This window comes from Pleurodeles waltl, chromosome 3_2 (genome assembly GCF_031143425.1).
Source record: "Pleurodeles waltl isolate 20211129_DDA chromosome 3_2, aPleWal1.hap1.20221129, whole genome shotgun sequence".
In the NCBI taxonomy this organism is placed as follows: domain Eukaryota; kingdom Metazoa; phylum Chordata; class Amphibia; order Caudata; family Salamandridae; genus Pleurodeles; species Pleurodeles waltl.
In genome coordinates this window covers 224048202-224072893 of record NC_090441.1, presented here as the reverse complement: position 1 = coordinate 224072893, position 24692 = coordinate 224048202, and the positions used below count along the sequence as shown (strand labels likewise).

The following is a 24692-nucleotide window of genomic DNA, read 5'->3' as shown; positions in this document are numbered from 1 at the left end:
AAGTGCACCTAAGTTCCCCAAAGAGCACAGAAGTCGTGATAGGGGAATTCTGCAGGAAAGACCAACACCAGCAATGCAACAACGATGAATTTCTAGACGAGAGTACCTGTGGAACAAGGGGACCAAGTCCAAAAGTCACGATTAAGTCGGGAGTGGGCAGATGCCCAGGAAATGCCAGCTGTGGGTGCAAAGAAGCTGCCGCCGGATGGTAGAAGCTATGGATTCTGCAAGAACGACAAGGGCTAGAAACTTTCCCTTAGGAGGATGGATGTCCCACGTCATGAAGAGTCGTGTAAAAGTATTTTCCTGCAGAAAGACCGCAAACAAGCCTTGCTAACTGCAAGAGTCGTGGTTAGGGTTTTTGGATGCTGCTGAGGCCCAGGAGGGACCAGGATGTCGCCAATTGCGTGAGGAGACAGAGGGGGCGTCCAGCAAGACAAAGAGCCCACTCAGAAGCAAGCAGCACCCGCAGAAGTGCCAGAACAAGCACTACAAAGTGGAGTGAATCGGTACTCACCCGACGTTGCACAAGAGAGTCCCACGCCGCCGGAGGACAACTCAGGAGGTTCTGCAATGCAGGTTAGAGTGCCAGGGACCCAGACTTGGCTGTGCACAAAGGAAATCCTGGAAGAGTGCACAGGAGCCGGAGTAGCTGCAAAACACGCGGTTCCCAGCAATGCAGTCTAGCGTGGGGAGGCAAGCACTTACCTCCACCAAACTTGGACTGAAGAGTCACTGGACTGTGGGAGTCACTTGGACAGAGTTGCTGAGTTCAAGGGACCTCGCTCGTCGTGCTGAGAGGAGACCCAGAGGACGGGTGATGAAGTTCTTTGGTGCCTGCGGTTGCAGGGGGAAGAGTCCGTCGACCCACGGGAGATTTCTTCGGAGCTTTTAGTGCAGAGAGGTGGCAGACTACCCCCACAGCATGCACCACCAGGAAAACAGTTGAGAAGGCAGCAGGATCAGCGTTACAAGGTCGCAGTAGTCGTCTTTGCTACTTTGTTGCAGTTTTGCAGGCTTCCAGCGCGGTCAGCAGTCGATTCCTTGGCAGAAGGTGAAGAGAGAGATGGAGAGGAACTCTGATGAGCTCTTGCATTCGTTACCTAAGGAATTCCACAAAGCAGAGACCCTAAATAGCCAGAAAATGAGGTTTGGCTACTTAGGAGAGAGGATAGGCTAGCAACACCTGAAGGAGCCTATCAGAAGGAGTCTCTGACGTCACCTGCTGGCACTGGCCACTCAGAGCAGTCCAGTGTTCCAGCAGCACCTCTGTTTCCAAGATGGCAGAGGTCTGGAGCACAATGGAGGAGCTCTGGGCACCTCCCAGGGGAGGTGCAGGTCAGGGGAGTGGTCACTCCCCTTTCCTTTGTCCAGTTTAGCGCCAGAGCAGGGCTGAGGGATCCCTGAACCGGTGCAGACTGGCTTATGCAGAGATGGGCACCATCTGTGCCCATCAAAGCATTTCCAGAGGCTGGGGGAGGCTACTCCTCCCCAGCCCTGACACCTTTTTCCAAAGGGAGATGGTGTAACACCCTCTCTCTGAGGAAGTCCTTTGTTCTGCCTTCCTGGGCCAGGCCTGGCTGGACCCCAGGAGGGCAGAAACGTGTCTGAGGGGTTGGCAGCAGCTGCAGTGAAACCCCGGGAAAGGTAGTTTGGCAGTACCCGGGTCTGAGCTAGAGACTCGGGGGATCATGGAATTGTCTCCCCAATGCCAGAATGGCATTGGGGTGACAATTCCATGATCTTAGACATGTTACATGGCCATGTTCGGAGTTACCATTGTGACGCTATACATATGTCGTGACATATGTATAGTGCACGCATGTAATGGTGTCCCCACACTCAAAGAGTCCGGGGAATTTGCCCTGAACAGTGTGGGAGCACCTTGGTTAGTGCCAGGATGCCCACACACTAAGTAACTTAGCACCCAACCTTTACCAGGTAAAGGTTAGACATATAGGTGACTTATAAGTTACTTAAGTGCAGTGGTAAATGGCTGTGAAATGACGTGGACGTTATTTCACTCAGGCTGCACTGGCAGGCCTGTGTAAGAATTGTCAGATCTCCCTGTGGGTGGCACAAGAAATGCTGCAGCCCATAGGGATCTCCTGGAACCCCAATACCCTGGGTACCTCAGTACCATATACTAGGGAATTATAAGGGTGTTCCAGTATGCCAATGTAAATTGGTGAAATTGGTCACTAGCCTGTTAGTGACAATTTGGAAAGAAAATGAGAGAGCATAACCACTGAGGTTCTGGATAGCAGAGCCTCAGTGAGACAGTTAGTCATAACACAGGTAACACATACAGGGCACACCTATGAGCACTGGGGCCCTGGCTGGCAGGGTCCCAGTGACACATACAACTAAAACAACATATATACAGTGAAATATGGGGGTAACATGCCAGGCAAGATGGTACTTTCCTACACTAACACTTCAAAGTTAGTAATATTCAGTTCCAGATTATGAGCCCACACCACACCCCTTGAATGGGTATTGCACTGCTCAGCCTCACCACACTGAGAGTCAATTGCTGCTATGAGTTACTTGGATCCCAGGAAAGAAATATTTGTGGACTTATTACTAGTTAAGGCCTCATGTACATCACAACTGCTAAACAATATTTTGTATTAAGCACTTTTTACAGGAGTTCGAGGAGTTACTGTAGGAAAGTACCATCTTGCCTGGCATGTTACCCCCATATTTCACTGTATATATGCCAGGCAGGCCCCCAGTGCTCATAAGTATGTGCCCTGTATGTGTTCCCTGTGTGATGCCTAACTGTCTCACTGAGGCTCTGCTAACCAGAACCTCAGTGGTTATGCTCTCTCTGCTTTCCAAATTTGTCACTAACAGGCTAGTGACTAAATTTACGAATTCACATTGGCATACTGGTACACCCTTATAATTCCCTAGTATATGGTACTGAGGTACCCAGGGTATTGGGGTTCCAGGAGATCCCTATGGGCTGCAGCATTTCTTTTGCCACCCATAGGGAGCCCTGACAATTCTTACACAGGCCTGCCAGTGCAGCCTGAGTGAAATAACGTCCACGTTATTTCACAGCCATTTACCACTGCACTTAAGTAACTTAGGAGTCACCTATATGTCTATCCTTCACCTAGGGAAGGTTGGGTGCAAAGTTACTTAGTGTGTGGGCACCATGGCACTAGCCAAGGTGCTCCCACATCGTTCAGGGCAAATTCCCAGGACTTTGTGAGTACGGGGACACCATTACACACACATGCACTGTACATAGGTCACTACCTATGTACAGCGTCACAATGGTAACTCTGAATATGGCCATGTAACATGTCTAAGATCATGGAATTGTCCCCCCAATGCCATTCTGGCATTGGGGGGGACAATTCCATGATCCCCCGGCTCTCTAGTACAGAATCCGGGTACTGCCAAACTGCCTTTCCGGGGTCTCCACTGCAGCTGCTGCTGCTGCCAACCCCTCAGACAGGTTTCTGCCCTCCTGGAGTCCAGGCAGCCCTGGCCCAGAAACGCAGAACAAAGGACTTCGTCTGAGAGAGGGTGTAACACCCTCTCCCTTTGGAAATAGGTGTGAGGGCTGGGGAGCAGTAGCCTCCCCCAGCCTCTGGAAATGCTTTGATGGGCACAGATGGTGCCCATCTCTGCATAAGCCAGTCTACACCAGTTCAGGGATCCCCCAGCCCTGCTTTGGTGCGAAACTGGACAAAGGAAAGGGGAGTGACCACTCCCCTGCATCTCCCAGGGGAGGTGTCCAGAGCTCCTCCAGTGTGTCCCAGACCTCTGCCATCTTGAAACAGAGGTGTCTGTGGCACACTGGACTGCTCTGAGTGGCCAGTGCCAGCAGGTGACGTCAGAGGCTCCTTCTGATCGGCTCATACCTCTCTTGGTAGCCAATCCTCCTTACTGGGTAGCCAAACCTCCTTTTCTGGCTATTTAGGGTCTCTGCTTTGGGGATCTCACCAGATAACGAATGGTAGAGCTCATCAGAGTTCCTCTGCATCTTCCTCTTCGCCTTCTGCCAAAAGAATCGACCGCTGACTGCTCAGGACGCCTGCAAAACCGCAACAAAGTAGCAAGAAGACTACTAGCAACCTTGTATCGCTTAATCCTGCCGGCTTTATCGACTGTTTCCATGTGGTGTCATGCTCTGGGGGTAGCCTGCCTCCTCTCTGCACCAGGAGCTCTGAAAAAATCTCCCGTGGGTCGACGGAATCCTCCCCCTGCAAGCGCAGGCAACAAAAGACTGCATCACCGTCCCTCTGGGTCCCCTCTCAGCACAACGATTGTGGTCCCTGGAACTCAGCAACTCTGTCCAAGTGACTCCCACAGTCCAGTGACTCTTCAATCCAAGTTTGGTGGAGGTAAGTCCTTGCCTCCACACGCTAGACTGCATTGCTGGGTACCGCGTGATTTGCAGCTGCTCCAGCTCCTGTGCACTCTTCCAGGATTTCCTTTGTGCACAGCCAAGCCTGGGTCCCGACACTCTTTCCTGCAGTGCACAGCCTTCTGAGTTGTCCTCCGGCGTCGTGGGACTCCCTTTTGTGACTTTGGGTGGACTCCGGTTCACTTTTCTTCTAAGTGCCTGTTTAGGTACTTCTGTGGGTGCTGCCTGCTTCTGTGAGGGCTTCCTACATTGCTGGGCACCCCCTCTGTCTCCTCATCCAAGTGGCAACATCCTGGTCCCTCCTGGGCCACAGCAGCATCCAAAAACCCTAACTGCGACCCTTGCAGCTAGCAAGGCTTGTTTGTGGTATTTCTGCTTGGGAACACATCTGCAAGCTTCATGCAACGTGGGACATCCGTCCTCCAAAGGGTAAGTTCCTAGTCCTCTTCTTTCTTGTAGAACTCCAAGCTTCTTCCAACAGGTGGCAGCTTCCTTGCACCCTCAGCTGGCATTTCCTGGGCTCCTGCCCACTCTCGACACTGTCGCGACTATTGGACTTGGTCCCCTTGTCTTACAGGTACTCAGGTCCGGAAATCCACTGTTCTTGCATTGCTGGTGTTTTTTCTTCCTGCAGAATCCCCCTATCACGACTTCTGTGCTCTTTGGGGCTAGTAGGTGCACTTTACACCTATGTTTCAGTGTCTTGGGGTGGGCTATTTTTCTAACCCTCACTGTTTTCTGACAGTCCCAGCGACCCTCTACAAGCTCACATAGGTTTGGGGTCCATTCGTGGTTCGCATTCCACTTTTGGACTATATGGTTTGTGTCGCCCCTGTACCTATGTGCTTCTATTGCAATCTATTGTAACTTTACACTGCTTGCATTACTTTTCTTGCTATAACCTGCATAATTTTGGTTTGTGTACATATATCTTGTGTATATATCTTATCCTCATACTGAGGGTACTCACTGAGATACTTTTCGCATATTGTCATAAAAATAAAGTACCTTTATTTTTAGTAACTCTGTGTATTGTGTTTTCTTATGATATTGTGCATATGACACCAGTGGTATAGTAGGAGCTTTGCATGTCTCCTAGTTCAGCCTAAGCTGCTTTGTCATAGCTACCTTCCACCAGCCTAAGCTGCTAGAAACACCTCTTCTACACTAATAAGGGATAACTGGACCTGGCACAAGGTGTAAGTACCTCTGGCACCCACTACAAGCCAGGCCAGCCCCCTACACTTACCCTTCCCATCTCATTTTAAATGCTGCTCTTTTCTGAGCATTGCTGCTAAAACGTTCATGATACTACACAGAAGAGACGGGTTTCATTTAAAAAGAATGACTTGCATATCTTTGTTCCTCAATAGCCAGCCCTATTCTTCATTTACTTTGGTGTTTAGTATCACTGAAATGTTTAAAATGGTGGTAATAGTATTCATATGAGCCCTGTGTTACTGCTAGATGGAGAATGAAACAGCTCTGTCTAGAGCAGGGGCCTCCAACCTTTTCTGTAGTAAGAGCTACTTATGTTAATAGAATCCTAATACTGACCACATCAGACAAGTTTACATTTTTGTCTTCAATACACACTTTTCATATAGACATTATAATTCAAACAAGCAAAAGCTTCTAAGTTAGCAGGCCGAGCTGTGCACAGAAGAGCTACTCATGGGTACCAGAGAGCTACTGGTAACTCCTGAGCTACTTCTTGGACAAGCCCAGCTCAGAGGAAACTAATATTTTCATTCTTTTTTTCAGAGCCTCCATCATGCTGGTGAAGAGTGTTTGCCCTCTTCTGGTCCTGAGTGTTGTCACCATTTATTCTGTCTCTGGTGAGTGTGGACACAGTCTGAGGAAGGGGTAGTAATGTCATGTAATGATGACCAAAGGCTGCTGAAATTAACCTTAACGTGACCTAGAGAAGTAAAGTGTAAAACTGAAAGCTCTTAAAAAACATTTTAAAGTTCTTGTAGTTACACCCCACTGATACTCCAAGACACTGCCAAGGTATAAAAGAATATTTTTAGAAAAAAAAAAAAACTATAAGGTTAGTGACTACTACAACGCCTTTGTCTGAGCTGCTTCCCCAGATATTGCAAGACAGGGCAAGACAGACAGCTGGTGCTAGTAATTAACGTATTTATTGACCATATATGTATATCAAGTAACCACGTCTAAAAATACCCATCACCACTCAGGGTCTGGTGTAAGTAACACTCCCTTCAGGCACTGACACCATTGTGAGGTTTTTACATAAAATCAGTAACACATAGAAGCGGACTCTCCTCAGCAGGCACCTGAACCTGGATATCCACATGTTCTTCATCTCTCACTTCTTGGGATACTCCTTCCTAAAGCTCTGCCAAGAATATGTGTTGTATGTTATCTTTTCTACTGAAGTAGATAATTGTAATATACAATTACACTAACATTGACTGCCAGATACCCCTCTATTTACCCTCAATGGAGGTGAATCCTGCAAGGGAGGCCAAAATTTTACAAGTCAAGAAGAAATGATGAACTGTATCTAAAACAGTATTTGGCTGAATCCATCCCGAAGTTGTTGAAGAAAAACTTTACTGACTATATCCCCTCAGACCCTGTTTTATTGTTTAACGGGGGCACAGAGGAGGCTGCCATCTGCCTCTATTATATATATTTTACATCTCATAATGTGCGTGCACCAGCATCTAACACCCTTAAATTGTACACCTCATTAATGATATACAACATACTCGTATGTAAAGCGTCCTGTTGTGCCAGTAGGTCTGGCTCAATCTATATTAATCTGCAAGTAAACAAATAAACTGTTTCACACTGAAAGATGAGACACAGAGTGAAACGTGTCAGTAATTTTTGAACAGCTTTGACAGTTTATATATGGCAATGAGCTGAGCTGTGACTTTAACTCTGAGTTTAAGCTACTGAAAGAAAAGTGACTCCTAAAGTATGGTCTGCCATACCTGACATCTGTAGGAGGCTGGATTGGTTTGTAGTGCGTACCCTAGGTACTTACACCTTATACCAGGTTCAGTTATCCCTCATTAGTGAAATGTAGTCAGTGTTCTAGCAGCTTAGGCTGATAGAGATAGCTATAGGAGAGCAGCTTAGGCTGAACTAGGAGACATGCAAAGCTCCTGCAATACCACTATAGTTGCACAGTACTTATACACAAGTAAAGACAATACTCAGTGTTACCAAAAATAAAGTATTTATTTTAGTGACACAAGGCCAAAAATATCTTATAGGCAATACTCCTTCTGGAGGTAAGCATTATACACAATATATACCCTAGACACCAAAATCATGTAAGTAAATAGTCACAAAATAATGCAAACAGTAGAAAATACAATAGAATGCAATAGGCCTAGGGGCAACACAAACCATATACTAAGAAAGTGGAATGCGAACCACGAATTCCCCCCTAGGCAAGTTTAGTGTTTAGAGGGGTGCTGGGAGTGTAAGAAAACACCAAAGGTAAGTAAAGTACCCCACCCCAGAGCACAGGTGAAAGTGGGAGTAAAGTACTGCAAGTTTATTCAGGACACACTACAAGTCGTGGTTAGAGTTATTGCAAGAACCACGCAAGAATGCAAGCTATAAACAGTGGATTCCTGAACCTAAAGACCTGTGAAGAGAGGAGACCAAGTCCAGAAGTCGCAGAAGATTCCAGGAAGGACAGGAGCCCCTGCCAACCTAGAAGATGGTGTAAACGAGGATTCTCTAGTTGGAAGAAATCTGCAGAAGAGCACTGTAGGAGGCTGGACTGGCTTGTAGTGAGTACCAAGGGGTACTTGCACCTTGCACCAGGCCCAGGTATCCCTTATTAGTGTATAGGGTGTCTAGCAGCTTAGGCTGATAGATAATGGTAGCTTAGCAGAGCAGCTTAGGCTGAACTAGGAGACGTGTGAAGCTACTACAGTACCACAAGTGTCACTTGCACAATATCATAAGAAAACACAATACACAGATATACTAAAAATAAAGGTACTTTATTTTTATGACAATATGCCAAAGTATCTCAGTGAGTACCCTCAGTATGAGGATAGCAATTATACACAAGTTATATGTACACAATACCAAAAATATGCAGTATAGTCTTAGAAAACAGTGCAAACAATGTATAGTTACAATAGGATGCAATGGGGACACATAGGGATAGGGGCAACACAAACCATATACTCCAAAAGTGGAATGTGAACCACGAAGGGACCCCAAACCTATGTGACCTTGTAGAGGGTCGCTGGGACTATTAGAAAATAGTGAGAGTTAGAAAAATAGCTCTCCCCAAGACCCTGAAAAGTGAGTGCAAAGTGCACTGAAGTTCCCCAAAAGACAAAGAGTCGTGATAGAGGAATAATGCAGGAAAGACACCAACCAACAATGCAACAACTGTGGATTTCCAATCTAGGGTACCTGTGGAACAAGGGGACCAAGTCCAAAAGTCACAAGCAAGTCGGAGATGGGCAGATGCCCAGGAAATGCCAGCTGTAGGTGCAAAGAAGCTTCTACTGGACAGAAGAAGCTGCGGTTTCTGCAGGAACAAAAAGGACTAGAGACTTTCCCCTTGGTGGACGGATCTCGCTTGCCGTGGAAAGTTGTGCAAAAGTATTTTCCCGCCGAAAAAACGCCAACAAGCCTTGCTAGCTGCAAATCATGCGGTTAGCGTTTTTGGACGCTGCTGTAGCCCAGGAAAGACCAGGAGGTCGCAAATTGGACCAGGAGAGAGAAGGGACGTCGAGCAAGACAAGGAGCCCTCTCTGAAGCAGGTAGCACCCAGAGAAGTGCCATAAACAGCCACTACAAGGATGCATGAAACGGTGCTCGCCGAAGTTGCACAAAGGAGTCCCACGTCGCCGGAGACGAACTTAGAAAGTCGTGCAATGCAGGTTAGAGTGCCGTGGACCCAGGCTTGGCTGTGCACAAAGGATTTCCGCTGGAAGTGTACAGGGGCCGGAGTAGCTGCAAAAGTCGCGGTTCCCAGCAATGCAGTCTAGCGAGGTGAGGCAAGGACTTACCTCCACCAAACTTGGACTGAAGAGTCACTGGACTGTGGGGGTCACTTGGACAGAGTTGCTGGATTTGAGGGACCTCGCTCGTCGTGCTGAGAGGAGACCCAAGGGACTGGTAATGCAGCTTTTTGGTGCCTGCGGTTGCAGGGGGAAGATTCCGTCGACCCACGGGAGATTTCTTCGGAGCTTCTGGTGCAGAGAGGAGGCAGACTACCCCCACAGCATGCACAAGCAGGAAAACAGTCGAGAAGGCGGCAGGATCAGCGTTACAGAGTTGCAGTAGTCGTCTTAGCTACTTTGTTGCAGTTTTGCAGGCTTCCAGCGCGGTCAGCAGTCGATTCCTTATCAGAAGGTGAAGAGAGAGATGCAGAGGAACTCTGATGAGCTCTTGCATTCGTTATCTAAAGTTTCCCCAGAGACAGAGACCCTAAATAGTCAGAAAAGAGGGTTTGGCTACCTAGGAGAGAGGATAGGCTAGCAACACCTGAAGGAGCCTATCAGAAGGAGTCTCTGACATCACCTGGTGACACTGGCCACTCAGAGCAGTCCAGTGTGCCAGCAGCACCTCTGTTTCCAAGATGGCAGAGGTCTGGAGCACACTGGAGGAGCTCTGGACACCTCCCAGGGGAGGTGCAGGTCAGGGGAGTGGGCACTCCCCTTTCCTTTGTCCAGTTTCGCGCCAGAGCAGGGCTAAGGGGTTCCCTGAACCGGTGTAGACTGGCTTATGCAGAATTGGGAACATCTGTGCCCATGAAAGCATTTCCAGAGGCTGGGGGAGGCTACTCCTCCCCTGCCTTCACACCATTTTCCAAAGGGAGAGGGTGTAACACCCTCTCTCAGAGGAAGTCCTTTGTTCTGCCATCCTGGGACAAGCCTGGCTTGACCCGAGGGGGGCAGAAACCTGTCTGAGGGGTTGGCAGCAGCAGCAGCTGCAGTGAAACCCCAGGAAAGGCAGTTTGGCAGTACCAGGGTCTGTGCTACAGACCACTGGGATCATGGAATTGTGCCAACAATGCCAGGATGGCATAGAGGGGGCAATTCCATGATCTTAGACATGTTACATGGCCATATTCGGAGTTACCATTGTGAAGCTACATATAGGTAGTGACCTATATGTAGTGCACGCGTGTAATGGTGTCCCCGCACTCACAAAGTTCAGGAAATTGGCCCTGAACAATGTGGGGGCACCTTGGCTAGTGCCAGGGTGCCCTCACACTAACTAACTTTGCACCTAACCTTTACCAGGTAAAGGTTAGACATATAGGTGACTTATAAGTTACTTAAGTGCAGTGTAAAATGGCTGTGAAATAACGTGGACGTTATTTCACTCAGACTGCAGTGGCAGGCCTGTGTAAGAATTGTCAGAGCTCCCTATGGGTGGCAAAAGAAATGCTGCAGCCCATAGGGATCTCCTGGAACCCCAATACCCTAGGTACCTCAGTACCATATACTAGGGAATTATAAGGGTGTTCCAGTAAGCCAATGTAAATTGGTAAAATTGGTCACTAGCCTGTTAGTGACAATTTGAAAGAAGTGAGAGAGCATAACCACTGAGGTTCTGGTTAGCAGAGCCTCAGTGAGACAGTTAGGCACCACACAGGGAACACATACATATAGGCCACAAACTTATGAGCACTGGGGTCCTGACTAGCAGGGTCCCAGTGACACATAACAAACATACTGAAAACATAGGGTTTTCACTATGAGCACTGGGCCCTGGCTAGCAGAATCCCAGTGAGACAGTGAAAACACCCTGGCATACACTCACAAACAGGCCAAAAGTGGGAGTAACAAGGCTAGAAAGAGGCTACTTTCTCAGACAACCCCCCCCCAAACGAAGGACAATAAGGCTAACCTTGGCCAGTTGAGACTTTATTGTCTAAGTGGTGATAAGTAGAGAGTAGCTCTGTAATAGACTGGTTACTCCCTTTATCATCCACTATATGGTTACTTCCCTGTGGGGATGTAAACCACCCTGTTTGAAGTTTTTTAGCTAAGCAACAATGTGAAGATGTATTTTCAGAGTTTCTATCAGTAACTTTTAGTTTAGAGCAGTGGGAATTGTCCACTGAACCTATTTGTAGTGATGGAAATGCCAGACAGGGATGCTGTCTCAGAAAAGCCATAGCTGGGCAAAAACTTTGTCCATATGCTGGAAGAGAGAACAGGGATGCTGTTTCTCTAGAGTTGGAGCAGGGCAGGGATGCTGTCCTATGAGCTCCACACTAGGGCAGGGATGCTGTCCTAAGTGTTGTGAGGCAGTGCAGAGTTTCTGCACTAAAGTTTCTCTGGGAGGGTTGGAGGGATGCTCCATGTTAACTAAAATGGTGCTCTTTTTCTCACCAATGTTAGTTATCCCACAGAGAGGTACTTCTACCTCAGGGAGTACAGTTTTGCCAACTGATGATTCCCTTGTAACAGGTGCCACCCCAGGAGAGGTTTCTCCCACCACAGGAATGGTATCCTGAATGGTAGGGTGGTTAGGGGATACTGTGATACCCTTTTTACCTGTTGATGGAGAGGGATCCTGAGTTTTCAGGCCTTCTCTCCTTTGCTTTTTCATTTCAGTAGAAATGAGAGGGAACAATTCCTCAGGGATGCCCAGCATGGCTGCATGGGCATAAAACTCTACATCAGCCCAACCTGAGGCCTCTAGGTCATTACCTAAGAGACAGTCTACAGGTAAGCTAGGTGATACCACCACCTGCTTAGGGCCAGTAACTCCACCCCAACTAAACTGAATTACAGCTAAGGGAAGAAACTTAGTGGAGTTATGGACATCAATAATCTTATACTGTTGTCCAATGATGTGTTGATCAGGGTGCACTAGGTTTTCAGTCACCAAAGTGATACTGGCACCTGTGTCCCTGTAGGCCAAGGCCTCAACACCATTTATTGAAACTGTCTGCCTGTACTTATCCATTGTAAGGGGACAAGCAGCCAGTGTGGCAAGGCCAATGCCACTAGGTGTGACAGAAACTGTCTTGGGACTGACTACCCCAGTTTCTACTATGGACCCATAAGTGAACCCAACTACACCCTTAACTTGACTGTTGCCAGCAGTCCCACCACTAGTACCACTACTGCTAGGGGCACTAGAGCTTGATGTATTAGTGGTGGTAGGCTCAGGGGGTTTACCTGGACAGGACTTATCCCCTGGCCTATGGCCTCTATTTTTACACACAAAGCACCAAGGCTTTTTAAATTGTGTAGGTTGAGAAGAAGAGGAAGAATTTGTTTTATCCCCACCCCCTGAAGAGTGTTTAAGATTTGAAGTGGAATTTTTGGTTTTACCCTTATCCCCATGCTTATCTTGAGATTTTTCACCATCTTTCTTCTTATTGTTCTCTTTGTCACCACCTGTATGAACTTTTCTGTTCACCCTTGTTCTGACCCATTTGTCTGCCTTCTTTCCCAATTCTTGGGGAGAGGTCAGATCAGAGTCCACCAAGTACTGGTGCAACAAATCAGACACACAATTATTAAGAATATGCTCTCTCAGGATCAAGTTATACAGGCTTTCAAAGTCAGTAACCTTACTGCCATGTAACCACCCCTCCAAGGCCTTCACTGAATGGTCAATGAAATCAACCCAGTCTTGTGAAGACTCCTTTTTGGTCTCTCTGAACTTTATCCTGTATTGTTCAGTGGTTAAGCCATAACCATCCAGGAGTGCATTCTTAAGAACTGTAAAATTATTGGCATCACTTTCTTTCACAGTAAGGAGCCTATCCCTACCTTTTCCACTTAATGATAGCCATAGGATAGCAGCCCACTGCCTTTGAGGGACATCCTGTACAACACAGGCCCTCTCAAGTGCAGCAAACCACTTGTTAATGTCATCCCCCTCCTTATAAGGGGGAACTATCTTATGCAGATTCCTGGAATCATGCTCTTTTGCAGGATGACTATGGGGAATACTGCTGCTGCCACCATGGGTTTCAAAACCCAACTTCTGTCTTTCTTTCTCTAGTTCAAAAGACTGTCTATCCAAATCCAGCTGTTGCTTTTTAAGCTTCAGTCTGGTTTGTTCCACCCTCAACTTATTGAGTTCCCTCTCTAACATTCTGTCATCAGGGTTGGTGGGAGGGACATTCTTAGACACAGAGGTGTGATGGGAATGAACAGAAGGAGACCTGTCCCTTACAGAAGCCACCCTAACAGCTTGGCTAACAGAAACATCAGTACCAGTATGGTGAGAATAAATGCTTTTGCTATGATGTGAGACAACACTATCTGTATGCTGTGGCTCTCCATCATTACCAACTATGCTAGACTGTCTAGTAATGGGCAGGCTAGGGAGTTTATTTCCTACATCTTTTCCTGGGGTAGTCCCTGGATCAGATTGGGAACCATTTGCTACTTTTTCAACAGATGTGGCCCCTATGGCCTTATCTTGTTCTCTAAGCATGTTAAGCAATAATTCCAAGGAAGGATTCTTCCCTACACTCAAACCTCTCTCTACACAGAGACTCCTTGCTCCTTTCCAGTTAAGGTGGTCATATGCAAGTTTGGACAGATCAACATTTTGGCCTGTGCCAGACATTTTTAGAGAGAGTTAAAGTGATAGACAAAGAGAAAAAAGTTTTCAGAACTTTTTAGAAAGACAGAAAAAACTTTTAAAACTTTTAAGAACTTTTTGAAAGTTTAGAAGTACTTTTCAGCACTTTAGAAAAGAGTGAAAAGAGGAAATGCAAAACTTTTTAGCAATGTGTACACACACTGAACTTGTTTTGTATATTTTTCTCTTATGAAAAGTACAATGACAAGAGTGGTAAGTAGTCTCAAAGCACTTATCCCACCGCTGCACAACCAATGTAGGAGGCTGGACTGGCTTGTAGTGAGTACCAAGGGGTACTTGCACCTTGCACCAGGCCCAGGTATCCCTTATTAGTGTATAGGGTGTCTAGCAGCTTAGGCTGATAGATAATGGTAGCTTAGCAGAGCAGCTTAGGCTGAACTAGGAGACGTGTGAAGCTACTACAGTACCACAAGTGTCACTTGCACAATATCATAAGAAAACACAATACACAGATATACTAAAAATAAAGGTACTTTATTTTTATGACAATATGCCAAAGTATCTCAGTGAGTACCCTCAGTATGAGGATAGCAATTATACACAAGATATATATACACAATACCAAAAATATGCAGTATAGTCTTAGAAAACAGTGCAAACAATGTATAGTTACAATAGGATGCAATGGGGACACATAGGGATAGGGGCAACACAAACCATATACTCCAAAAGTGGAATGTGAACCACAAATGGACCCCAAACCTATGTGACCTTGTAGAGGGTCGCTGGGACTATTAGAAAATAGTGAGAGATAGAAAAATAGCCCTCCCCAAGACCCTGAAAAGTGAGTGCAAAGTGCACTGAAGTTCCCCAAAAGACAAAGAGTCGTGATAGAGGAATAATGCAGGAAAGACACCAACCAACAATGCAACAACTGTGGATTTCCAATCTAGGGTACCTGTGGAACAAGGGGACCAAGTCCAAAAGTCACAAGCAAGTCGGAGATGGGCAGATGCCCAGGAAATGCCAGCTGCGGGTGCAAAGAAGTTTCTACTGGACAGAAGAAGCTGCGGTTTCTGCAGGAACGAAAAGGGCTAGAGACTTCCCCTTGGTGGACGGATTCGGCTTGCCGTGGAGAGTCGTGCAGAAGTGTTTTTTTGCCGAAAAAACGCCAACAAGCCTTGCTAGCTGCAAATCATGCAGTTAGCGTTTTTGGACGCTGCTGTGGCCCAGAAGGGACCAGGAGGTCGCAAATTGGACCAGGAGAGAGAGGAGACGTCGTGCAAGACAAGGAGCCCTCTCTGAAGCAGGTAGCTACCGGAGAAGTGCCAGAAACAGGCACTATGAGGATGCGTGAAACGGTGCTCACTGAAGTTGCACAAAGGAGTCCCACGTCGCCGGAGACCAACTTAGAAAGTCGTGCAATGCAGGTTAGAGTGCCGTAGACACAAGCTTGGCTGTGCACAAAGGATTTCCGCCGGAAGTGTACAGGGGCCGGAGTAGCTGCAAAAGTCGCGGTTCCCAGCAATGCAGCCCAGTGAGGTGAGGCAAGGACTTACCTCCACCAAACTTGGACTGAAGAGTCACTGGACTGTGGGGGTCACTTGGACAGAGTTGCTGGATTCGAGGGACCTCGCTCATCATGCTGAGAGGAGACCCAAGGGACCGGTAATGCAGCTTTTTGGTGCCTGCGGTTGCAGGGGGAAGATTCCGTCGACCCACGGGAGATTTCTTCGGAGCTTCTGGTGCAGTGAGGAGGCAGACTACCCCCACAGCATGCACAAGCAGGAAAACAGTCGAGAAGGCGGCAGGATCAGCGTTACAGAGTTGCAGTAGTCGTCTTAGCTACTTTGTTGCAGTTTTGCAGGCTTCCAGCGCGGTCAGCAGTCGATTCCTTATCAGAAGGTGAAGAGAGAGATGCAGAGGAACTCTGATGAGCTCTTGCATTCGTTATCTAAAGTTTCCCCAGAGACAGAGACCCTAAATAGTCAGAAAAGAGGGTTTGGCTACCTAGGAGAGAGGATAGGCTAGCAACACCTGAAGGAGCCTATCAGAAGGATTCTCTGACGTCACCTGGTGACACTGGCCACTCAGAGCAGTCCAGTGTGCCAGCAGCACCTCTGTTTCCAAGATGGCAGAGGTCTGGAGCACACTGGAGGAGCTCTGGACACCTCCCAGGGGAGGTGCAGGTCAGGGGAGTGGTCACTCCCCTTTCCTTTGTCCAGTTTCGCGCCAGAGCAGGGCTAAGGGGTTCCCTGAACCGGTGTAGACTGGCTTATGCAGAATTGGGCACATCTGTGCCCATGAAAGCATTTCCAGAGGCTGGGGGAGGCTACTCCTCCCCTGCCTTCACACCATTTTCCAAAGGGAGAGGGTGTAACACCTTCTCTCAGAGGAATTCCTTTGTTCTGCCATCCTGGGACAAGCCTGGCTTGACCCCAGGGGGGCAGAAACCTGTCTGAGGGGTTGGCAGCAGCAGCAGCTGCAGTGAAACCCCAGGAAAGGCAGTTTGGCAGTACCAGGATCTGTGCTACAGACCACTGGGATCATGGAATTGTGCCAACAATGCCAGGATGGCATAGAGGGGGCAATTCCATGATCTTAGACATGTTACATGGCCATATTCGGAGTTACCATTGTGAAGCTACATATAGGTAGTGACCTATATGTAGTGCACGCGTGTAATGGTGTCCCCGCACTCACAAAGTTCAGGGAATTGGCCCTGAACAATGTGGGGGCACCTTGGCTAGTGCCAGGGTGCCCTCACACTAAGTAACTTTGCACCTAACCTTTACCAGGTAAAGGTTAGACATATAGGTGACTTATAAGTTACTTAAGTGCAGTGTAAAATGGCTGTGAAATAACATGGACGTTATTTCACTCAGACTGCAGTGGCAGGCCTGTGTAAGAATTGTCAGAGCTCCCTATGGGTGGCAAAAGAAATGCTGCAGCCCATAGGGATCTCCTGGAACCCCAATACCCTGGGTACCTCAGTACCATATACTAGGGAATTATAAGGGTGTTCCAGTAAGCCAATGTAAATTGGTAAAATTGGTCACTAGCCTGTTAGTGACAATTTGAAAGAAGTGAGAGAGCATAACCACTGAGGTTCTGGTTAGCAGAGCCTCAGTGAGACAGTTAGGCACCACACAGGGAACACATACATATAGGCCACAAACTTATGAGCACTGGGGTCCTGACTAGCAGGGTCCCAGTGACACATAACAAACATACTGAAAACATAGGGTTTTCACTATGAGCACTGGGCCCTGGCTAGCAGGATCCCAGTGAGACAGTGAAAACACCCTGGCATACACTCACAAACAGGCCAAAAGTGGGGGTAACAAGGCTAGAAAGAGGCTACTTTCTCACAAGCACCAAAGAAGATGGATGCAGGTTCCTACGTGATGCAGGAGATGTCACATGTCATGAAGTTGGATGCAGGCAGTTTGCGTCGCTGGATTCCTCCAACAAGCCTTGGTTCCGGCAAGGTAGCAGTTTGCATCAAAATGGTGCTGCTTGGACCCAGGAGGGACCTAGGGGCCTTAACTCAGACTGAGGAGGCAGAGGGGCGCTCCACACTGGAGAGAGCCCACAGATAACCAGGCAACACAACACAGGAGTCCCACGACATGGGGACAAGGAAGATGCAAAATGCGGTTTGTGGAGCACAACAAAAGAAGGTCCTACGCCGCCGGAGAACAACTCAGTGAGTTGAGCATTGCAGGATGGAGTGCTGGGGACCTGGGCCACACTGTGCATGAAGGATTCTTGCAAATAGTGTACAGAGGCCTAAGGAGCTAGAGATGACGTGGTGCACAGGGGTACTGTCGCAAACCAGGAAGGCAAGTTCTTACCTCTGCCAAATTTGGACAGTTGGACCTTAGGACAGTCTGTGTCGACGAGGTCCACCACCTGTGTTCCAGGGAGCACGCGCGTCGTCAAGAGAGGAGTCCCAGAGAACCGGTCGTCGTATTGGAAGGTGCCTGCTGGAGCAGAAAAGTGACTCCGTCACTCCACAGGAGATTTCTTTGGTCTTTCTGGTGCAGGGTGAAGACAGGGAGTCCTCAGAGCGTGCACACCATGGAAACTGTTGCAGTTGCGGGCTGGAGCTGAAGTTGCAGAATCACAGTAGCCTTCTTGGATACCTTGTTGCAGTTACAGCGGTTCCTGGAGCAGTCTGCGGTTGATCCGTCAGTCAGAGGATGAAGCAGGAGTTGAAGAGAATTCCTAGTGGAAACTCGCAAGCCAAATCTGAAGAGCAACCCACAGGAGAGACCCTAAATAGCCCTGAGAGGGGGATTGGCTACCTAACCAGGTATGCACCTATCAGGAGGGGTCTCTGACATTACCTGCTGGCACTGGCCACTAAGATGTCTCAGGGGTGTCCCCACACCTTGGAAAACAAGATAGCTAATGCCTGGGACACACTGGAGGAGCTCTGGGCACCACCCCTGTGGTGGTGATGGACAGGGGAGTGGTAACTCCCCTTTTCTTTGTCCAGTTCTGTGCCAGAGCAGGGACTGGGGGTCCCTGAACCGGTGTAGACTGGCTTATGCAAGGAAGGCACCATCTGTGCCCTTCAAAGCATTTCCAGAGGCTGGGCGAGGCTACCCCTCCCCAGCCTTTAACACCTATTTCCAAAGGGAGAGGGTGTAACACCCTCTATCAGACGAAATCCTTTGTTCTGCCTTCCTGTGAGTGGGCTGCCCAGACCCTATGAGGGCAGAACCCTGTCTGTGGGGTGGCAGCAGCGGTAGCTGCAGAGAAAACCCCAGAGTGCTGGTTTGGCAGTACCCAGGGTCCATAGTGGAGCCCCGGGAATGCATGGGATTGACACCCCAATACCAGATTTGGCATGGGGGGACAATTCCATGATCTTAGACATGTTACATGGCCATATTCGGAGTTACCATTGTGAAGCTACATATAGGTATTGACCTATATGTAGTGCACACGTGTAATGGTGTTAACATGCCAAGAAAGATGTTACTTTCCTACAACATCATCACTACATTTTGTTGTACTTCTCATTCTGCTCAACAAGATAGTCTGTGCAGATGGCCTGTGTGACAAATGCTCTCCTTGATTTCCTTGCTGCTCTGCAAGAGTTCTAGACTGTGCTAGGCACAGTCAGCACATCCAAAGTGGACCTCCTTTTATCATGGCTGGTTAACGTCCACCTAACTAGACCATTGCTTCATTAATAGTTGGTGCCATATGATCATGGAGTGCAGTCCCTTTCATCTACCTTTAGATCTCTGTTATGGCCCAGTATTGCTTCTTCTAACCATAACCATGGTGGGGGGGTGGGGGGGAGTGCAGGCTGAAGGGATCCATGTATATTAGTTGGGAGATGTGATGAGCTATGTACAGCTTCATGTGTGGTAGGCATAAGCCCCCTGCTTCTCTTTAGGTTTACAATTTGTCCCTCTTCAGTCTTGGTTTCCACCACCCTCCCAGATGAAATTCCTTATGTCTGTGTCCATCTGCTTCATGAGGGCTTCACTCATAACAAGAGGGAGGATACTAAGGACATCATTTTATCCGGGTGCCACAAACATTTTGCTTTTCCCCTTTCCCACAGTGATAACTGCAAATTTGACCATTTCTCAAAATCACACCTGTTTTCTCCATCTGTAGCCTCAGGTTGTTTTCACGTTTACCCTTCAGCCCTCCATTGACAAATACTGTGAAGTATCTTGGTCCCTGTCACACTCATTTAATTAGAAAGCCCTCTAGGCTTAAGCTCATGCTTGAGAAATGGGATGTGGCTCACTCTGCCACAGAAAACTGGAAAAATATGTCTATTGATGTCCTCAGGGTTGGGATGGTGGCATCAGGCTCCTTAATGGTTAAGATAGTTTTATTTGCATAGAGGAGTGACATGGCTGGGCCTGAGGTTGTAAGTATCCCCTTGAGCTTTACCTTAGGTTTGTTTACCACGATGAAAGGCTCTAGTGCTATAAGACAGACCGGTAGTGACAGTGGACACCCTTGTCTAGTTCCCTGTTTGATCTCTACTATGCAGGATTAAAACCATCCAAGTTTATGTATGCTGTGGGTATCTAGCAGGGCAATTTCACCATTGAAATGAAGTTGGTTCCTAAGCTGAATGTCCCAAGAGTTGTAAAATGGTACCCCCTTTCTACAAGATCAAAAGGTTTTTCGGCATCTAAGGATGGAGTGAGTTCTTCTTCATGAGCATCCCAGGAGTTCCACTGGAGGTGGGATAATGCTTGATAGTGATTTCTTGAAGACATGGCCAGTACAACTCCAATTGGGAAAGGTCTATGATATTCGCCCTGACCATGCTCGTCATGTTACTGACTGCTCAGTCATTTTGGTCAGTTTTAAATGTCTGCATCTATAAATGTGAAGGGTCCATTGCTTCCATTCTTTAAGATGTTTCTGTCAGCTTTTGTCAATTATGTGATTATTGCATGGTTGGATATGTTCCTTATGGAGCCTGAATCCTCTGATTCTCTGAAGGCCTCTAGTAGTAAGGATCCTGAGTCCCCTCTTCTCTGAAGGCTTCCAGTAGGAGGAGGACTGTCTGGACTTTGCAGGAAACCCTCTGTGGATTTGCACACTATGGTGCCAATATTGACTGTCTGATCTTTTCTAGGTTGAGGCAACTGCCCAAGAGGTCTCTGCTCACCTCTCCCAATGTGGGTATCTGTGTAGAGTTAATGCTTTATTTCTGCTCCTGTTTCTTCTGCTGCATCCAAATCATATTGTCCCTTAGAAAACTGGCCAAAAACGTCCGCGATTTGTCCAGGATGGGTCTCTATTCGGACCTTTTTATTTTTGAAGGCCAGATCGCAAACTGTGCTTCCTGCTGTTTTAATTGATAGACAAGCACTTTGCCAGCCTTCTTGCCTTCTTTGTAGTCCCTGTGTCTCAGTCCTGTCAGCAGGCTTTCAGCTGCATTACTATACATTATATTAACCTTTGGCCTCCTTTGAGCAGCTCCTGTAATCTGTGAAGGATAAGTGATTAATTTCTCACAATAGGGGCCTAATGTCTTTCTCTAGTCATTTTTCGGACTCACAACTTTATGTTTTTTAATAGCTGAGCCACACACTATTTGCTCCCTCTGTGTTCTCTTGCCTGTGGTTGATAGTAGTTGTGCTGAAGTGTGTGAAGTTTTGTGTCCCAATGTAAGCCCATATCCCTGCATTCATCAATCACTTCTCCTCAGGGAGCCTAAATTGGGTGGAGTGCATTCTCTAAAAGGACGGGGTTGGGGAGAAGAGTCCCAATAATAAATCTAGTTGGACTAGGGAATGATCAATATATTACATGGTATTATCCTGGTATTTTGTATCATTGGAAATAAATTGACTGTGAGTGTAGGAGGCTGGCCTGGCTTGTAGTGGGTACCAGAGGTACTTACACCTTGTGCGAGGTCCAGTTATCCCTTATCCGTGTAGAAGAGGTGTTTCTAGCAGCTTAGGCTGATAGAAGGTAGCTATGGCAAAGCAGCTTAGGCTGAACTAGGAGACATGTAAAGCTCCTACTATACCACTTATATCATATGCACAATATCATAAGAAAACACAATACACAGAGTTACTAAAAATAAAGGTACTTTATTTTTATGGCAATATGCCAAAAGTATCTCAGTGAGTATCCTCAGTAAGAAGATAAGTTATATACACAAGTTATATGTACACAAACCCAAATCAGCTAAGTAAGAGCAAGAAAAGTAATGCAAACAGTGTAGAATTACAATAGGTTGCAATAGGAGCTCATAGGTATGGGGGAAACACAAACCATATACTCCAAAAGTGGAATGCGAACCACAAATGGACCCCAAACCTATGTGAGCTTGTAGAGGGTCACTGGGACTGTAAGAAACAGTGAGGGTTAGAAATATACCCCACCCCAAGACCCTGAAAAATAGGAGTAAAGTACACCTACTACCCCCAGAGAGCACAGAAGTCGTGAAAGGGGGATTCTGCAGGAAGAACAAACACCAGCAATGCAATGACAACGGATTTCCAGACCTGAGTACCTGTAAGACAAGGGGGCCAAGTCCAATAGTCACAACAGTGTTGAGAGTGGGCAGGAGCCCAAGAAATGCCAGCTGAGGGTGCAAGGAAGCTGCCACTGGTAGGAAGAAGCTTGGAGATCTGCAAGAAAGAAGAGGACTAGGAACTTCTCCTTTGGAAGACGGATGTCCCACGTCGCGATGAAGCTTGCAGAGGTGTTCCCACACAGAAAGATTGCAAACAAGTCATGCTAGCTGCAAGGGTCACGGAAGAGGTTTTTGGGTGCCGCTGTGGCCCAGGAAGGACCAGGATGTCGCCACTTGGAGGAGGAGACAGAGGGGGCGCTTAGCAACTAAGAGTCCTCACAGAAGCAGGCAGCACCCGCAGAAGTACCCCAAAAGGCACTTAGAAGAAAAGTGAACCGGAGTCTGCGCAAAGTCACAAAAGGGAGTCCCACGACGCCGGAGGACAACTCAGAAGGTTGTGCACTGCAGGTCGGAGTGCGGGGGACCCATGCTTGGCTGTGCATGAAGGAAATCCTGAAAGAGTGCACATGACCCAGAGCAGCTGCAAATCACGCGGTACACAGCTTTGCAGTCTAGTGTGGGGAGGCAAGGACTTACCTCCACCAAACATGGACTGAAGAGTCACTGGACTGTGGGAGTCACTTGGACAGAGTTGCTGTGTTCCAGGGACCATGCTCGTCGGACTGAGAGGGGACCAGTGATGCAGTCTTTTGGTGCCTGCGTTAGCAGGGGGAAGATTCCATCGACCCACGGGAGATTTCTTCTTGGCTTCCAGTGCAGGGTGAAGGCAGACAGCCCTCAGAGCATGCACCACCAGGAAACAGTCAAGAAATCCTGCAGGATTAGGTTCGATAATGTTGCTGGTAGTCTTCTTGCTACTTTGTTGCGGTATTGCAGGCGTCCAGGAGCAGTCAGCGGTCGATCCTTGGCAGAAGTCGAAGAGAGAAGAGCAGAGGAACTCTGTGGAGCTCTTGCATTCGTTATCTGACGAGAAACCCACAGGAGAGACTCTAAATAGCCCTCAGAAGAGGATTGGCTGCCTAACCAGGTAAGAGCCTATCAGGAGGGGTCTGTGATGTCACCTGCTGGCACTGGCCACTCAGAGGTCTCCATTGTGCCCTCACACCTCTGCATTCAAGATGGCAGAGGTCTGGGACACACTGGAGGAGCTCTGGGCACCACCCCTGGGGTGGTGATGGACAGGGGAGTGGTCACTCCCCTTTCCTTTGTCCAGTTTCGTGCCAGAGCATGGGCTGGGGGGCTCCCTGAACCGGTGTAGACTGGTTTATGCAAGGAGGGCACCATCTGTGCCATTCAAAGCATGTCCAGAGGCTGGGGGAGACTACTTCTCCCCAGCCCTTAACACCTATTTCCAAAGGGAGAGGGTGTAACACCTTCTCTCAGAGGAAATCCTTTGTTCTGCCTTCCCGGGACTGGGCTGCCCAGACCCCAGGAGGGCAGAAACCTGTCTGAGGGTTGGCAGCAGCGGTAGCTGCAGAGAAAACCCCAGAGAGCTAGTTTGGCAGTACCAGGGGTCCATGCTGGAGCCCCTGGGATGTATGGGATTGGCACCCCAATACCAAATTTGGCTTGGGGTGACAATTCCATGATCTTAGACATGTTACATGGCCATGTTTGGAGTTACCGTTGTGAAGCTACACATAGGTATTGACCTATATGTAGTTCACGCGTGTAACGGTGTCCCCACACTCACAAAGTCCGGGAAAATTGCCCTGAACAATGTGGGGACACCTTGGCCAGTGCCAGGGTGCCTTCACACTTAGTAACTTTGCACCTAACCATTACTAAGTGAGAGTTAGACGTGTAGGTGACTTATAAGTTACTTAAGTGCAGTGTAAAATGGCTGTGAAATAACGTGAACGTTATTTCACTCAGGCTGCAGTGGCAGTTCTGTGTAAGAATTGTCTGAGCTCCCTATGGGTGGCAAAAGAAATGCTGTAGCCCATAGGGATCTCCTGGAACCCCAATACCTTGGTACCTAGGTACCATATACTAGGGAATTATAAGTGTGTTCCAGTGTGCCAATCAGAAATGGTGGAAATGGTCACTAGCCTGCAGTGACAATTTTAAAAGCAGAGAGAGCATAAACACTGAGGTTCTGGTTAGCAGAGCCTCAGTGATACAGTTAGGCACCACACAGGGAACACATACAGGGCACAAATTATGAACACTGGGGTCCTGCCTGGCAGGATCCCAGTGACACAGGCAAAAACAAACATGCACACAAGTAAAAATGGGGGTAACATGCCAGGCAAGATGGTACTTTCCTACACTGTGGAGGTGCATTAATTCTGTGTGTGCAAAGAGTTGCAATGTGGATTGCTTAGGAGTCTCCTTAATCTAGGGAGTCTGGAGGGAGCATTATTTCCACATTTCTCCAATTAAGTGAGCGGTATTATGTGACCCAAATATTTTAAGTTTGTGGTATTTGGATTCTTCTCTCTACTCTTACCAATATGTAGCCATTTACATTTTGCCATCTGCACCTGATGTACTTGACTTTGAACTGTGGGCATTCATCCTATGTTTCCCACTCTGAGTGCTGTTAGGCCCACGTCCACATCCAGGTCTAGGGCTTTCAGGGTCTTTCCTGCTCTAGAATTATGATGAGTAATAATTAATGAGGGTGTATGTTTGATGGAACATTTTTACCCCAGTTCTGGTGTTTGCCTTTCTGCTTGGATGTAGCCTTGTCTGATTGACCATCCTCTCTCTATGTAA

The 24692-nt window shown here is 47.7% G+C and overlaps 1 protein-coding gene across 1 annotated transcript in view; it reads left to right on the top strand.

Moving 5' to 3' along the window:
- Window positions 1–24692, top strand: part of LOC138286730 (CD5 antigen-like) — a 423963-nt gene that overhangs the window by 126374 nt on the left and 272897 nt on the right. The window contains exon 2 of the mRNA XM_069227253.1: window positions 6152–6225. Coding sequence (XP_069083354.1) covers window positions 6162–6225 — 64 coding nt within the window. The 5' untranslated portion in view covers window positions 6152–6161. The remainder of the gene's footprint in view (window positions 1–6151; window positions 6226–24692) is intronic.